Genomic DNA, 18,359 nt, shown 5'->3' with positions numbered 1-18,359 from the left:
AAGCACGATTGATATGCGTTTTGCAATTGAACAGACACATTTATTATTTGGGAAGGAAGAGGAAATGCGCAGAAGAATTGAGACATTTTAATCCCCCCACGATCCCCTTGGAATGTGGGTTCATTATCGCCATCCATTAATGGTGGCTTCCCTACCTCAAACCGGCAACGAAAACGAGGGGGTTGGCACGGGGTCGGTACGTGGATCTTTATGACATCACAATATAATATACCACCACAGCACGAGGGCTGTGTTACGCGGTACTTTTCTTCCGATAAGAATAACCAATTCTGTTGCTTATCTTTTGCCTTCGGACGAAAGTCAAAGCCCCACCGTACGAAGATGTGGCCGCGCGCCAGGTGGTGTTGGTTATGTTGTACTTGAGACGGCACTGTGCCGTGTCCGGTTGTCCATCTTCGCAATTGTTCGGTGGCGGCAAATCAAACAGTCTGTTCCGGGAGTCGAAAGGGAAATATATTGGGTCGCGGAAGCAGGGAATTTGAAGTATTGCGTTTCGGAAAGACGTCTATTATTTTTGTTTTCAAAAGGTATCATTTTTGCAAACCCGAAACAGTGACATCAGGTTGGCGTTTCGACTGTTGTGCCGTTGTAGTTGTGACCACTGTGCCATTATCGCGCATCTAAGCAGAAACGATCGGCCAGACTATGCCCTGTCTGGCGTTGAGTGTTATTCCCTTAAACAAACACACACACTCACACACACACACATGGTTTCTAATTGTAGTCGGTTGCGATTCTGAAGCTCTCTGTCTCTCATTTGCTGGTAACGATTCGTCGTGTTCAGTTGTGATTAGTTGGAATTGCAGTTTCGTTCTCGTCGCGTCTCGAATTTAATTTTCCTAAAGTGATACAGCTTCCCTGCAATATGGTTGGTTGCCCCGTAGTATTCTCCCTTTCCCAGACCTTGTGCTGTGCCGTTTCTAATTCCATCTTTCGTGTGCTATCTTTCGCAGAATCGTAATACCCAGCAACAGTATGGAGAAATCCGCCGCTGCCCATCCGGCGTCGGCCGCCGGGCCTAAGGTGTCGCAGATAGCGAACCTTTTCCAGCGCAAACCGGTCGAGCACGCGCACGCCGATCCTCCTAGTGGTCGTGGCGAGGGAGGCCCGACACCATCGGTCGCCGCTACCGGCGCAACACACTCCCCCACGGCTACGGTGGTGCGAACGGAATCGCACGCCGCCCGCTTCAACAACGCACGCGCCCTGTTCGAGAAGTTGGGCGAGGGTCGCGTCAATCGACCGCCCCCTTTCAGTATTAAGATGTCACATTCCAGCAGCAAGGAGGACAATCTGTCCGACATTGGCTCCGGGCCGGACCGATCGCCGTCGCCAAAGCGAAAGCAAATGCAACCGTCGGCGGCGGCGGCGGCAATCAGCAACGGCATCGGCAAGCTCGACTCGAACCGCATCCTCAACCAGTCGCGGCTGAAGTCGGAGAAGCCAGAAAAGCCCGAAAAGCCGGAGCGGAAGTTCAACTCGCGCGAACTGATCGAGAAGCAGAAGAACTGGACGTCACACTTTTCGAAGACGCGCACGGCGAAGGGGGCCGGCGGTGGCGATTTTACTCGGTGCGATATTATACGCACGGTGCCGGGAACGGGTATAATAGCCGGGGCCGGGTCGACCCCCGTTGCCCCGTCGACGGTGACCACGAACGGGAATTACTCGGTCTCGGTCATACCGAACGGGGGCTCCAAAGAGTCACCCTATGGCGGTCACCCAGCGCCCGTCGCTAGCAGTCACCATCGGTTACCGTCTCCTAGCGAACCCCCGCCGAGTCCACCGAAACGGCAGACACCGCCACCGCCACCACCGGAGAAGGGTCCCCGGACCAGTGCCAACCTGCGACAGAATTCATTCCCTAGCCCCACCAAAACCCCTCCGGCCGTGCCACCGCACGCCACCGATCCGGGCTCGCTGAGCCCCACGAAGATCAGCCCGGAGAAGTTAAAACCACCGCCGAGACAGGCGGAACCTCCGCCAACTTCAACGACACCGGTGGCACCGGCTCCGACGCCCACGCACGCCAACTTACCCCCGGTTGCTCCGGTGCGAAGTAGCACCACCGTGCTGACGACGGTCTCCCATCATCCGCAGCAGCAGCAACAACAAACGCCATCGCACCCGGGAGCACCCGAGCACCCTCACCAACCACCGGAGAAAGCGGCACGTAAGAAGTCCCTCGAGGGCAACCTGGACAGCAGCGAACGGACGGTGGCGAACGGGCCGACGGTCGTAACGCAAACCTCCCAAGCCTTCAAGTATCCCGAGCTCGGTGCCCTCGCCCGACGCCAATCCTCCGAGAAGGACACCGGCTCCGGTGGGCTTACCTCACCGGCGCATGCCATCAGCTCGTCTCCGAGCCCGGGTGCAAGCGCCTCGTCCGGACCCTCGTCACCGATTCACACCGAGGACGAGAAGCAGGAGAACGAATCGACGGAGAAGCTGTTGGTCAAGGCGGGCAGCAGCGAGCGGGACGAGCCGCGGCCAGCAGAACATACGCCATCACCGGCAGCAAACGAAACACAGGCGGAGGTAGAGGAACTAAACGGTGAGTTGATACGGGAACGCGATGTGAGGGTTGTTGTTTAGTGTTAGAAAACTCAATTATTTATAATACAAGGTTGTTGCCATGTCTTTCAAAATATCTTCTTAAATTGGGAAAGACTTTCAAATGTAGTAGATGTTCACTTTTTTATGTTTTAGGTTGAAAATGTATGTGACATAAAAGGACCACACAAAGCCAAAGGGCCCAAAATGAATAGGAACTAATTTGACTCACAAGCAATTGAATCAAAGTACAGGAAGCGGTGGAAAAAATACCATGAATAAATGGTTCCCTGTTCTTCGGAAAAACAATTAATGCATGTATAAGATTTAATGATGCGATGCCTTTGCCCACATACATCAGACAGATGTGTCGCATTGTTCTCAGCCATCGAGTGTCGCATTGTTAGGGCCTCCCATTCTGTACTCATATTGTCTCGTTCACATATGCGTAACAGAAGAAACCAGCCCCGATTTGCCCCTCGAGATGAAAGGCTTGTTCATTTCCCTTCCGGGCATGTTCCTGCTTCAATTCGGAGACATTTTCACTCTCGTAGCAATACCACCCAACGTTGGGGCGTTGCACAATTTCGGCCGATTGCACCTAAAGGAAGTGCCTGAAGTCGTCAATAAACCAAGTAGCTGGCACTTTCAGCGTGAAGCACGTAGAACGAAGTTTCTACTGCGACCGGTGCAAGTGTCCCGAGTAACATAGGACGTGCTCAAGCATGGAAAAGTGGGTTCTTCAGTACCCCGTCGTATCTTTGCACGCAATCAACGGGCTGAATTCAACGAATCTCATGGTGATGATGTATGATGAAGTAATAATTTTATGTCAAAAAAACCAACCAAGTTCCTTGCTTCATGCTTCTGGGTATATTTTTCGTATATTTCCATTAGTTGCTCGGAGAATATCCTCGACCCTTCATGGGTCGCGCGTCTTTTACTCCCCCAACGTTGAAATTCAGAATACGAATCTCAAACATATTTCATCTAGACGTGTTTTCCTGGAGAATATAATTATGTATTTTTTAATAAAAAATGTTAGGCCCGGTACCGTACACCCCAACGACTTGGAGACATGTTCACCGAGTAGCTAACCCTTCTTTTGTGTGTGGCAAAAATGTTCGCTAGGAGCATGACGCGCCAGGACGTGCACTTCTCTCTGACGCTGTTGTGGACGATGATGATGATTTTGATATCATCGTGTTTACGATGCACTTTTTCTATGGAAGGTAGTTTCGTAGCATGTTTGCACAGGGGGGACTATGGAAACGTTGAAGCTGTCGTGTGCCGCTCTGAGCGCAAAAAGCACACGTAGGAGCATCGCAACTTAGGTTCGTTTGAAAACACTTGGGATTATGTTTGAGTCAGAAGTCGTATTACCCAGAGTGTGGTGTTTCATAGGTACACCAGCTTGTAGATAAACTAGATAGGCTATCCGCAGAAGGGATAAATGAAAAAACCAATTAAAATTGGCTCCAGAAGTAAGAGTTTCAAAACTGACAAACTTGAAAACACAATATACAGAACTAACGAGAAAAATATACAGTTTCCAAATAGAACAACTTTTTCAAAATACACTAAAATTAGTAGCCAAATTTTTTGAACAGGATCTGCGTAAAACATTCTTGTAATTTGGAATTTTGAAACTGCGAAAAGTAATAACCTTTATAAATATGTGCAAAATTGTTTATACTTTCATTTCAATTTGGTTTATGTAAACTCTATATATTCTAGAAGTATGAAACATTTCTACCTGTCATGAGTTCTCTGAAACAGGTACTTCAGCAGTTGCTTACAGAATGGAATTCATATAGGCCTCAGGCCTCTCCAAACACTTGCACGATGACGTAGCGTCATAAACGTACCCATGCTAGTGCTAGCAAACATTTGCACCTTTCCCCCCTTCGCATACACGCTGCAGCCGCCCCACATGTGTTTTCCATGTTAAAACATACGGGTTCAAAAACAAAAAAAAAGGAACACCGCTGTCGGTGGATTAGCGAGCGTGTATTCGGTATAATAATATTTTGTTTTCCCCGTCGTTGCACGATAAAATAATTCTCTCCGTGGGGCATGATGGAGCGACACGGGCGGAGGCGTCATCCATGACTCCCAGATCGACTTCGCGCTACCCTGTGGTCGTTTCCAATTGGCCTATTTTCGTCCGTCCGTCTGGCCGACCGTCCGTGGAGTGGGGTTGTGACTTTCGCTTGCATCTGCTGCACTCATGCCGCTGAGGAGTAGTGAATATTGGAGCAGAACCGTGCGGTTTGTCCCTTTGCAGAGGGAAAGTAGAGAGGAATTGGGTGGAATTCGCTGTAGGCATTTGCTTGCACTTGCACCGCCAGTTGCAAGCAACGCCTCCGATGGCCGCGATGTAAATGGCAAAGAGCATAATCATGGTGCACCACCGTCATTTTTCATCGTTGCGGTGCATATCGAAGCCATTCCCGATGGTCAGTGAACCCAGTAACCATTTTGCATTCCATTTTTGGTTTATCCCAAAATGGCACAACAGATGATGATGATGATGATGGTGTTGGTGGTGGTGCAAAAATGGAGCGCCCTGACACCTATTAATTATTTCTAATGAATCGTATGCTGTTTTGTAATGGTTTATGCAATTTTTTTGACGACGATGTTCATGATATGGTTCCATAATGCATTGGAAATTAAATACTAATCCTTGTTTTCCGGACATGCTAGCTGGGAAAGCTATTATAGAGCATGCTTGTATTCCTCCAACAATGAACCCACAGACACACCCACGTGATGAAATGTTTTTCCTGGACCAATATGACGCCGCTGCTCGTAATCATCGCATCATACCGAGGGGAAGAAAAAGCGTTAAATATGTTTCCAGTGGTGAAAAGTTTTAATGACGCAACTGACATTTTTCCCTCCCACCTCTCTCCACCCCATTTTCCCTGCATTAGAAGGCCGGAAAGAACGGAAAACTTGAAGAATCCAGTCAAACCCGACGAAAGTGTGCAACTGAATGAACTCCGCCGATCCAGTTGGTGCAGTTGCATTCACACATTCCTTACGCCACCACAAAGGGGGAAAGGTTCCGAGTGGAACACTCTCAAACACCTCCTCCCCCTCGCTATTATAAATAGAAAACGCATGTGTGCGTACTCGGGATGATGGTCGATCTCTGGTTTGCGTCTCGGAAGAAAAGGAAAACTTTTTGTTTTCCGACCAAAACGCGCGGCCCCCGGTTCGCTATCGTTTGGGTGCATCGTGCATGTGCAATGCGCCTCACTGGAAAACCCATTTCTTATTCATTCGTTACGAGGGGCGATGGTAAGGTCCGCCGTCATTCATTGCGTCTGAATCCGCCGTACGTATGTTGGCCAGTTTGAACTCCCCCTTCTTTGGCACAGATTCCGGTTGGGAGTGAGGCCGTCGAGACACTTTACTCGCAGGAGGGATGCAGTATGTCGGTGGTTCTTGCCGCGAAGAAGCCAGGCAAAGGAAGAACCACCGCGAGACGAGGGCGAGAGAGAGAGAGAGAGAGAGATTAAAGGCAAGGGGAGTAGTATTATCTTTTTTGTATGTTTTGAGCTTGAGAGTGAATGCTTCAATGCGATGCGCATCCGAGTTTAAAGGGTTCGTTCCGTTCTCTACTTCACTGCCACCCGGAGGAACTAGACTTCTTCTAGCAATGTCGGACTTTGAATTCGCACTAAAGGATGGGGGGAGTTTCTGTTTTTACCAACCACGATGCAAGCAAGAGTGGAATGTGTGTGATCATCTTGATCACACAATGAAAAAAATCCTTGTTCACACATCGGAATCGAATGACATTTTGTTGTTGTTGTTATTTGTGTTTGATTGATGGAATCTGAATGAATGATTTATGAGCCGTACCAGTTTGGGAGCTCGTGCGAAACAATTCAATCAATTGTGTCTACGCACGTTCCACGACGCCATTTCTTGTGTCGATGGTTCTGCACAACTGGTGGCGAAAGATTAACTTGTCAAGCAAGCCGGGAATAATTAAGCACTTACATGTCTTTACGCTTTATTACTCACCGTTCGATAGCAAACATGCCAATGATGACATGGATTTGCATAGCGTAGCGTGATTGTATTTCTGGTGACAAGCGGATCGCAGAAGAAGGTTACACTCCCACCACTCCTTTTTCAGTTTTTTTTGTGCCAAAATATACCGAAGAGATAACATTCAATTCGATAATATGAAAGCGAATTGAAGGAACCGGTTTGATGTCTTTATCTAGTTTTTCAGATTTTTCGATGTCTTTTCCCCTATTTGTCAGTCATATTGTGTTGTTTTTCCATGTTCATTTGTATTTTATATAAACCTTGAAACATCTACTAGCAAATGTTTACTTTCTGTTTTTATGCCTATTTAAATATTTCCTTTTTTTAATACTACAATATCAATTGTAGTTGTACAATTATGAGTAAGAAACGTGTTTTTAAAATCACGTTCCAAACTTTATTTCGGATATACATTTTACTACTACTTACATACTACTATACTTGGAACGGGTTTAAGGACCGAATTCAGTAAATATATCGTTTAAGGTGTTGTCGAACACCCTGAATATGTCCACCATTTGTGACAATCGATTTGTATTTCCATTTTTTGCCATTTTCAACCAACTGTTGATTGTTCTACATTCAAAATTAAACATTCTTAAAGGTAATGTCACAATCGAGTTAGTTTGTGGTCCTTAATTTGTGACTTAATTTCAGAGTAATCAAAAGCCCCTTTGCAGCTTGAAGCCTGCAGACACGCGAGATTCGCTTTCCCTCAAATCAATCAATCTCCATAAAGTGTGCAGCCGTTGGACGTTTCAAAATTGACTTCCAAAAATAGGTAATTCCCGTCCTCTCTTACGGTCCCCCTGGCCAAGAAGACTCCATTACTTTTGAGGAGCCTCTTTCCATGAGGATTCCGATGGGATGCTTTCCTTCGCGTGTTGTTTGAGCGTGATGCCGAACAGCGCAACACACTTAGCTCAACACTGAGAGAGGGTGACACCGGATCTCGCGCCGATGAAGATGCAAGTCGATGCTGCTGGTCGTTATCCCATGTGCGCGCTCGCACGCCGGCTGAGCCGGATTAGTGTATACAAGCCTAGATATAGAGCCGGAGCATTAATATTCCGGTGTCGCGAGAAACGCGCTCTCGTATACTCTCAAACGGTCTCATCTGTTCTCTTCGCGCAACTCCAAGGCTTGATATTGTCGCAGGCGGCCGGCGGCCCGATCGTTTAGTGATCGCGAGCGCAAACGGCGCGCGATCAGTTTTCACGTTCGAGCCTCCCATCCGGACGGACGTGCGTTGGTTTCATTCACGGCCTTTGAGGGCATTTTGTTATTTTCTGTATCCTCCTACGAGTGTGCGTTGGTTAGAAAAATCCGTGTATGTTTGATAGCAATATCCTAATCAATTTATTCAACTCAAGTTAGTGACAAAACCTTGCTCATTCTGAGCATCTGCAGCTTGAATAATCCAATTCAGTTGTCGGATGAAACGTGCTAAGTAAATCGTTCCTTCTACTGGTTGGGTTGTGATCTATCAACTTGGCTGCTAGAAAAATTCAATTTTCCCCCCATGTGCTAGTGTGTCCAACTGTGGTGTCACCGTTTGTACCCTGCCGTGTGTGATATTTTTTTTTTAAATGTGCATACGTTATGACCTCCTGCCGGCGCCATCGCCAGTGAGCGTTACAATTGCGACTCGTCTTAATCGTTTGCGGGTTTTTTCTTCGCTTGCTAAAATAAGCTCACTAAGCAAAGCAATACCCCCGATCTGCTGATGGCCATCTCTGCAGTGCTGGCTGGCCAAAGTGAAAGTGTTACAGAACGGCCCGGATGCAGAACGGCGGTGCGCGTAGAACGCAAGAAAGTGTAGCCGCCATGAAGCAGCGAACAAAGTCCGCCGCTTGCGTGCGTTTGTGGGTGTTTGTGCGACCGGGTTGTTGTGGGTTGTTGGGGGAGGTGGGCGTCTGCGAGCCGTAGCGGCAAATACATTTCCGTGGCGCGTGTGTGCGTTTGTGGCCTGCAGTTGTGAGAAAATGTGCGCGAAAATCCGTCACACCAGTTGGAAAAGCAACAGCGGAAGATTACGGTGCGATGCTGTGGGGAAGGAACGCAAAGAAAAGGCGCGAGTGGGGTTGCAAGATTGGAAAAGGGACGGAAAGTGTGTAAACATCTTTTTCTGTACGAAGGAAATTATTCCTTCTTGCATCAGTTGAAAATGCAAGAGAAGACGTCCGGTCAGTCCTCCATTTCGAAAATGGTCAAATGGCAGCAAGTGGCTTGCTGAAGCCTTCCAAGAAAAAGTGCAACCTCGTCGATTGCTTTGTATGCACTTTTGCTTGCCATCGTAGACCGGTACAAATGTGTATGTGTTCGCCAAAGATCAATACGTAGCATTGTGCGAGGCTGTATGCTTGCGATATGCTCTGGACCGGAGAGCTGAAATTAAAGTTCATACTGTGCTTCCGACGCCGCTTAATTGGACTGCATTAAGAAGATATGGACCGGTCGGTAAGATGAACGCGTCGATTGGGGCAGGCCACTTCGAGTAGGAGTAACTTATTTTTCTCTATTTTCATACTTTTGGAATGGTAAATGGGAATGGTCCGATTACATAAGCGACCACTTGAAATTTATTACAATTCTTAAGTATCATGCTTAGTTTTTCACCGATCGACAGCATCGTTTCGTTTAGGGGAAGAGCGAACCGTAGGAAACTGGACCCATAAAACTAAAACAACGGACCGCTGGAACCAGCATTTTTAATTTTGTTCAATCCGGAAGCTTGCCAATTACGTTCAATCTTGTGAGAGCATTTATTTATTTGAATTATGATAAACCAGTCGATGCGAAGAATGATTTTCAGTATTAAACATTTGTTTCTAAATATTCCATGATTTAAGTTTATTTACATCATACTGCGACATAAAGAAAACATACTTTCCCGTTTTAAACGTATACAAAAATGCAATTAAGTAGCTACACTATTTAAATGAGAAGATGAAATGAAATTGACGATACTAAAAAATCCAGTTGCAAGTAACGGTGCTACTTATTGATCGAGTTATAGTATTGAATCAATGAGGCGTTTTTTGATACATGAACTAGATGTTCAAAGGTTCTATTTTACAACCTTGAATAAGCGCCGTTACTAGCGGGGGTTGGAACCGTCCAGGCGTCAAATGCCAAATGTGTTCACTCATCCGTCGATCTGTGCGCGCAAAATCAATCATCCGATCAGTGCCGATCTTCTCGATCCGTCATATATGCCGTACTGGGACATCCGGCTCATTTCGCTGTTAACAATGCTACGCGCAAAAGTTGTCCAGCACCACACCAACGCAAGTGCACAACAAATTCCTTCCCGGGAAACGAGCAAAAAAAAACAGAGGGAAAACAAAAATGACCAGAAACGAATAAACAAACAATTGAACAAACAAACGAACAGTCGAAAAAATGATAAAAATCAACCGAACGGAATAAAAGACAGCGGCCCATCATCCATTCATATTGACATTGATGCCATAGCGTTCGCGCTGCGTGTCGAGTTTGTTGCTCAACCTCTCCATTTTGTTTATATGCGCGCGCGGGTTTTGGCGTGTATATTTGTGCGGTTCGTGAATGTCAGTTGACCACCATATGCCCGGGAGGTCGTTTGAAATTTGTATAAATATAAATGGTCAGGTTTTGTGCTGTCGGGGAATTTTCTTTCTCACTACTCCCATTGATATTTGACTGCAGTCTTACCCCGCCAGTTGCTGTTATGTCTTATTTGCGCGCGTTGTTTTGACTTTATCACCCGACGCTAGACAAGAAAATAGAAGCTTGTCAGATAGTTGTTCCAAGCGGCCACTTCTTCTCACACTTCCCGAGAAAGAAACCAGTGCCAGTAGTCGTAGTGGCCATCACTCGTCGCCAGAGAATCCTAGCCGATCGACATCGATCGTCTATGTGTTAAACTTAGAGACAAAAAAAAACACGGAAAGCAGATGAAATTTTAATGGTTTCGAATCGTTTTTCCCCAGTTTTTCATTGGTTTCAAAAACGACATCTACTTCTCGCTTGGGGTACATTCAGTGTTGTCGGCGTTCGAGCAATATTCGGTTTTATAGGTTCTTTTTTCTTTTTTCGTTTACAAGAGAGAAAACCATCTGATACTGGTTCTAAAAGATGCAAAACAGCTGTAGATGATTCGGCGGCGATACGTGTTTGAGTTTTTTTTACCGCCCCTGTCTCTCGCATACTTCGGTCGCTACTGGCCGGGTGAATCATGTGCTGAGTGATAGGAAGCCGTGATTAAAAATGTTGAAATATTTCGGCAACTTTTAATGCCACACGCTTTTGACGCAAAAAGTGTCCGATGACGTCAAGGGCATCTTCTTTCCCCGAGCTACAAATATTCACGGCCATCGGTGCGGAAAGTGAAGGCACTTAAAAAAAAAGGCTCTCTCGCCTTGGCATACAAGGCATTTTAGTATCGAATATGGTTTCAATTAAATGTTTGTCACGTACGCACGCGAATCAGACGTGTTCTGAAAGCGAGTATTTTTTCATGTTCCGATATGACCCTGTTTCCATTCAACTTGGGGTCTGTTTGATGTGAAACGTTCAAGCAACAGTATAGTGTAACTTTAAAAATTTAATTTCTAGAGTCCTAAGAACTGGGATTGAATGGTTTCCAACATGAGATTTGTGAAACAAGTAAAAGCTCATGGAAGACTCCCAGTTAATAGACAGCTTTCACGGGTTGCTCAGACTGCGATTATAGCATTCTTTCTTAATTTGATTTTGTTAATGATCGTTGGAAAACGAAAAAGAGTAGCGCTCCAAAAACAGGCAGGTCAACTATGCAGAACGTTTGCCGTCAACAACAACGCCTCCGTGATCCGAAATTAGTAGAAGAATGTATAAAATGTTTCTCCTTTTGTCGCACGCACAAGCTTGCCGAGGCGTAGTTTAGAGGATCATCTCAGGTTGTGACGTCGCCACATTCCTGGGTGACATTCTTTCTCCCGTGAACGATCGATAGCAAGTGTCGGTCTTTTGAAAGGTTGGCTTAACGGTGTCCTCACGCGCTTCGTGACAAATTTGTGCCCCCCAACTCCGATCCTTTTGATATTTTTTTGTCACGGCATTGTTTGGTGCGGAATAAGGCCATTCTTGGTCACACGACACCCGAGATTGTTAAAGGTTGGGCAAATGGGAAAACGAAGAAGTACCTCTTGCTTGCCTCAACTCCAGTGTCATTTCACCTTCAAAGGGGGAAGTAGAGGGATAGTCTTTCGCTGTTCGATTTTCCGCTAACGGGAAAGTGATCAAACGGTTTCGATTTTACGTTTCATCACACGAGAACGCCATCGGTTGCAACGTGAGCCTCTAGCTCTGTCATCCGATGACTAACCCTCTGGCCGGTTTTCGGTGTCTTTCTAATTGAACCGTTTTAATTAAGTATGCGCGTGTCTGTGCGAGGTCCCGTTTTTCGGGCAATCGAAACCCAGAAGACGAAAGTCTAGGTCTCGACAACGCAGGGAAGGCAAGGAAACCTGTCTACTCTTTGCGCGACCACAACACAACCCGGTGCACACATGATGTTTTGAGATATGTTATACGGTTGGCGTTGGGGACACTACCGACAGGATAAACTCGGAGGCGAAGCTAGTGCTGTGGGGGTGCTTGGTGGAATATACATAAATCAAGATTACATTCCTAAAATAGATCGCGTTCGGAACGGAACACTCTCCTTCGATTGGGCTGCCCGCCGGCAGCGGGTTATTTCGTTGCCGTCATACTTCTTTGTGTGGGTGGCTTGGTTGAACAAATTTTTAGCTCCTTTTGAGAGTTACTTTCCGCAGGTGCGTGTGTGTGTATGAGTGGTTTGCAGTGGGAAGTTGGTTTGATTTTCGCAAAAGTAATGAAAAATTGGCAAGCCTAGAGATATGTCACCACACCTCGCCTCCAGATGAAGTGCTGCCACGAAAGAGATTCGACGCAAGCATGAATATCGATTTCGTAGGTGGGACCATGGTGATTCGTATCGATTCAGGTTCGAAACTGGTGAAGTATAATAAATCTTCTTTTCGCAACTTTGTTGCTATATGCAATCTTATTGGAAGCGAGATTTTTATACACGTTTTATGTATTTTTATAAGTGAACCCCAATTTGGGTGTAATGGCAGTAACTAGCCCTCTTCAGTTGTTTGTTCAACTCTCTCTTATCTTTTTTAAAAACTTCTCCGTTTATGATAATTGTTACTGTTTTCATTGTTGCTGATGATGGTTTGAGTTTTCGTTTTCTTTCTGGTACGTTTTACTGGTATTCCAATGGCGAAATTGGGCAGGGTCACTCTTTCGTAAGTAAACCTGCAGTAACCCTCTAAATCAGACGCCCTTTAACTAGCTGGAAACAATATTCGAACACATTTTAAAATATCTAAAATCCGTCTTACTATTTTTCTTAGCCACAACTTAAGTGTTATCCATTTAGGCCGAATTTATATGTCGATTGCAAAATTCACATGTTTTACTTATGCCATTCTTATGCAGTCGGTTTATCCCGCAAAGGGTTTTTTTGATAGATTGGGTGCCTTCTATAAAAAAAATATTGATAAGGCAACTTTTTGTTCATGTTCTTACGAACAGTTTTGCGAATTCTTACAAAATTCTCAATGTGAGGTACATACAAATTGTTTTTCTCACAGTGTGTTATTTTTGTACGTTATTACGTACGTTAAAATACACAGAATTCTTAATGTTTTAAAAGAATTGTTTAATAGATTGTTCTAACACTTTCGTTTTGAAGTGGGACTTCGTTAGTAGTATGAAACTATGTATCGCGGTGAATAACTAACATGCATAATCCATAAATAATAACTACTATGAATGTTTAAAGTGAAAATAATATTTACAATAAGTATCTTTTTAACTGTTTCATGATGGTTCATGTTCAAATTCGAATACAATTAATTTATTTTATGATGCAACATACTTATTGGACATTGTTTTAGCAAAACCCTGAGTTAAGCCATACTATCATCCTAAATTATTCGATTTAGAAATATGTTTAAACTACGCTAGTCAACCATTTTTATTTTACACATATAAGATCCATACAAGTTTCAAATTTTGCTAACAAAAATCATCATTAGATTATTAGAATTCTGCCTTCAAGGGATAACATCACCGTTGTTGACGAGCGACAAACAATAGCCCATAATGGTCAAACGCGTGTTTTGGAAAGTGCTGTGCTCTCTCGCGTTGTGATAGTGTTTCTTGATGAATTGAGCCGAAATGAGAGTTATGTTTTTCTACCGCGAAACAGAAATGTTTTTCATCTTCCTAACACTCTTCGTCCATGATTGAACATGAAGCGGCACCCCGTAGATCATCTGAAAGATTTAAATTTGTCAATAAACACGTTGTCCTCCATATTGTGTCAGAGTCCGTTTGCAAAGTGGCGAAGAATGCCGACACTATAAGGCAACACTATAAAGATGTGCCTCGGGTGAATGCAATTCATTAACACATAATCGCTTTTAGCGCACGCCTACAGACTTATCTCGGTTTGACATCTGCGAAAGTACCAGAGCGGGGGGATATGCTAGCTTGGTTGGAATAATTTGGAAAGAAAACATTTGGGAGGAAAAGTGACGGACTCTTTTTCCACTTGGATTTGAGTAATCTGTTTAATTCAATCTTATTCCACTCGGTGGTACATGGGAAAGGCTAGTTAAAATGGATCGCAGTAGAGTGAAATTAAGTGTCGCATCTGTTTTTTCCGTCTTAGCAATAGTCCTTCTGGTGTGAAGTTTTAAAGGTGTTTCAAAAGCGATAAGTTCGTCTTCGACAAAGTGGTGACGGTTACGCCAGCTCATATCTGGCACATGGGCGGACGAGTCGGTGGTGTTGTTTGTTGTTGAAAAGTGGTTCCAAGATGATTGCCACCCGTGAGACTTGCGGGCCATTTGGTGCCGGTGCGAATTAAACATCAGCAAACATCAGAAGCGAAACCCGCACTACGAAAGGCGTGTGCCTCTGTGAAAAGATTCATTTAGCAGCATTGACTAGGGATGGTAGTTTGGTAACCGGGTGGTGGGCTCGGGTGGTCCGAGTTGTGGGGTACAGCATTAACACAGCGGAGAAAAGCGGCAGAAGAATGTGCCTTAGTATACGCCGGTTTTGCATCGACTGCAAGGGTGAGTCTTTTGCCTGAGTTTTGGGCACTCAGTTTACTTGGGTTGGTCAGTGGAAGATGACACGTTTCGATGGTGAGTCCTGTCAGTCGAAAAGATCCACGGGGACAGTTGGTTTCGAGTGTTATGTTGGATTATTTAGATCTTTTAAAGGCTCGTTGATTCTTGCTGGACCTCTCTAATTGTTTGCCTTTGTTTTCCCCGTCCGACAGGTAAATCCTCACGAACAGACGATGAACATTCCGGTGAGCACGAGCAGCAGGGTGGCAACGTCACGCGGCGTACGAAGAAGTCCAGCATCTGCTTCGAGGTCCCGGCCGCCGGACTGGGCAACCGTCCACCGAGCATCATCAGCAGCTCGACCACCACCGACGAGGGTGGCTTCAACGAACCGTCGCCGGAGATCAAAGCCAAGCTGAAGCCGGCCTACGAGTTCGATCTTCCGCTGCCCGCCTCACCGCCCCGGAAGCTTCCGCTCGGCGAGGACCGTTCGCCGGTGGGCAGTCCGGCGGAGGCGAAGCTGACGTACGCCGACCTGGGCTACCGGGTGCGTCCCGACGGTACGGAGTGTGACGAGATCTACGGCGAGGTGGACGTGTATCGAAGTGCCAACGCGAACAGTATTAATTTACAGCAGCAGAGTCAGCCGACAGATCTTGCTCGATCTCAGTATACGGGTGTGGTGGAGGGAGCGAGTAATGGCGGAGCGATCGTTAATGGACGGGGTCCACCCGCCATGGCCGGACCACAGACCGTCGATCGCGTGTTGTACGCGTCCATTCTGCCATCGTCCATTGGCGTCGGTGATAATGGGTCGTCGACGACGACGACGACGGGCACCGATAGCGAGCTGGCGTTTATGGACGGCGAAAAGGACGAGGCGAAGATACTGGACTTTGACGAGCTGAGCGAAATGGGCGAGAAGGGTGGCTACCACAGCCCGCAGACGCTGCTCGACCCGACCCGTCCCACGTTGACGCAGAGCGAGGATGACTACAGCACCAAAACGCTGCCCGAGCCACCCTCGCTGGCCTCGATGCGTCCGCCACCGATCCCCGAGGGGCCCCCGTTGGACCTGCAGGACTCGCTGCAGTATGCGGACGCGAGCGACAACGAACCGGACAGCTTGCTACCGGATGCGATGACGGCGGACGAAGCGGAGCGGCTACTAAGCTCCAGGTATGTCGTTCCGCCTAACCAGTGGCTAGTTTCTATGTGTGTGCGTGCGTGTGTACGTTTTTATTTGGACAAAACCGACATCGAATCGAGTCCCCCAAAGGTGCTGGTGTTTTTTTTTATTTTGTGCTAAATTTCGAGATCGGAATCCCGCAGGAATACACCCGGATTAGGAATGGATTCTTGTTCAAAAGCAGAAAGCCTATAAATAGCCGTGGCTTGTTTGTCAGTGGTGTGTGGTAAATTAACTCTTTTGACTCCCAGGTGAGCTCTCCGAAGTCCAAACAAACAAGATTTACTACTCCACAGAGGAGTGTAGTGTGTGTGTGTCGTGTGGTCCGTAAAACACGTGCCGTGGCATGGGAGTGATTTGGAAACACAGCTGCTTAGAGGATTTGCAAGACACACTAGGAATGCTTCCGCTCTCCACGGTGCTGCGGTTTGCCGTCTTCGGTTGTTTTTGCTTCCCTCCGTTACAACACTTCCGGTAGGATGTCACTAACTAAGTCCCCATCCATCGTCCCGGGGGAACGTTTTGTCGGAGCACCCGTTGCGCTCGGATTGTTGGTTACTTACTGTGGAACTTGGCAGCTGGTTGAATTCAGTCGAGATGTAATAAATATATCCCATAAGTCGGTTGTTATTTATTCGGTCAGCTTCCTAGCAGCCACGTTTGTCGATTTTTGGAGTGAAACGGGACGAGCTGACCAGAGTAGCAGTTGGAACATCGTGCTACAGAGTGTGCCAGTCCATCGGAATTGCAAACCAATGTTTGTCAGTGTCGGCTCGCTGACTTCGCGCCCCTCAGGGGGACTTCGGGTGAGATGATATTGAACGGTTGTGTTTACATGGAACACAATGTTTTCTCGAGCGCGATGCATCTATTTTCCGCGTGCCTTCTGACCTAGTTCTATATTCATTCTGCCCCGTGCGCGTTGGATGCGAGGTTGAATGGATGTTTCATGTATGAAACATTTGTTTACATGACATGGATGCGGATTTGGTACAGTGTTCCGGTCCCTCGGACATGGGATTCGCGTCCCAACTTGAGTTCCGTGGACTGATGTACGCTTCTTGCATAATTTTTCACCGTCGGGGAGTTATGATGCAATCCTTATCCCACGTGAGGAATGATTAGCAATACCGCAATGTGTGCAATTGCGCTCCGCTTAGCCGTTTAGGGTAATTAAACTACCACCACCAGCGCCCCGTCGACAACCATTCATCGCCCCAGATGCGCTGGAGCAGTGCTAATTAAATGCACTGCTTATTCACACACTTTGCACTCGTGATTGAAATTCATTGAATTAGTAAAAGACAATCAATCAACCCTTCGGGAGAGGAAGACCCGATTCCAATCCGAGTGGGGCGTCCTATATTTGCAGTAAATGGCCGACGGTACGGTATAGGCACTTCCAGTGTGCACTCCCCTTTGTCTGTGGGGTCGCGTACGTTGGTTCGTTTTAAATATCGCTCCGTTTGCGAACCTGATTGAGACAATGTAGCTGGGGTACGTCATTTACGAAGGGGATGTTAGGGTTTCGCTTTGTCTATGAAAATGTCCCAACTGCGCGTCAGTAACCATGCGCCTCCATCTGGGAGAAATATTTATCGTTAATCAATCAACCAATCTGAGTGTCACCCAGAACTTCGTTCCTGTGTTTTATGGGTTTATATGCTTACTTGATCAAAATAAAATCTAAAATGGGCAGATTTTATTGCTCCGTTTTTCGATACTTTTGACACTTTAAAACCGTTTTTCGTATTGTTGAATGAAGTTTTCACGTCTTTGTTTGGTTTAAGAAGTAACCCAACTAGTTTCCCCTAACTTCATTTAAATAAAACCGAAATTTTCATACACGGTGTTCCATACAGAGGTATCTTATTTTGGCAGATCTGGTCGTTTATGTCATTACTACTATAATCAAGTAGAACACAGTAGCGAAATGTATGAAATATTATTTACTAAAATGATATCGGTAAAATTTGAAGGATTTGGCAGAAAGCTATATCCATACCATTATCGGATTGAGAGATTGAGTTATTGAAGAGTCATTGGATTCCAATTATGATGTAGACTTTCGAAGAGAAATAAGAGAGTTTTCTTTTTAGTGTAGTGTACGTAAAGGCTGTAAAGTGATTTCGATTTCTTTTTTAAAAACCAGCCCCCAAGATCCCGGCACGTGCTATAGGAATTTTAAAATAAACTATTTTCGGAAATCTTTTATTGTTGTGTGCTTTCCACCACCATTTCATCGGTTTTTATGGCCGGAATGATTCGATTAGGTTGATATCTAAAGTAGCCACTTCACTTGGACCGTTCCATTCTATTTCATCAGTTCATATACCGTTGCGTGCTCTCCATTTAGATGCCCATGTTTTTGTGTCTTTTTTGTTTGC

At 45.9% G+C, this 18,359-nt stretch overlaps 1 protein-coding gene across 2 annotated transcripts in view; it reads left to right on the top strand.

Annotated features, from left to right (window-relative positions):
• Window positions 1–18,359, top strand: part of LOC131266509 (uncharacterized) — a 66,051-nt gene that overhangs the window by 36,754 nt on the left and 10,938 nt on the right. For both annotated transcript variants that reach the window (XM_058269059.1, XM_058269058.1), the window contains exons 3-4: window positions 975–2,575; window positions 14,996–15,962. In XM_058269059.1, coding sequence (XP_058125042.1) covers window positions 997–2,575; window positions 14,996–15,962 — 2,546 coding nt within the window. In that variant the 5' untranslated portion in view covers window positions 975–996. The remainder of the gene's footprint in view (window positions 1–974; window positions 2,576–14,995; window positions 15,963–18,359) is intronic.

Source organism: Anopheles coustani, chromosome 2 (genome assembly GCF_943734705.1).
Source record: "Anopheles coustani chromosome 2, idAnoCousDA_361_x.2, whole genome shotgun sequence".
In the NCBI taxonomy this organism is placed as follows: domain Eukaryota; kingdom Metazoa; phylum Arthropoda; class Insecta; order Diptera; family Culicidae; genus Anopheles; species Anopheles coustani.
The sequence above is the reverse complement of the archived record's forward strand: the minus strand, read 5'-3'. Positions and strand labels throughout refer to the sequence as shown.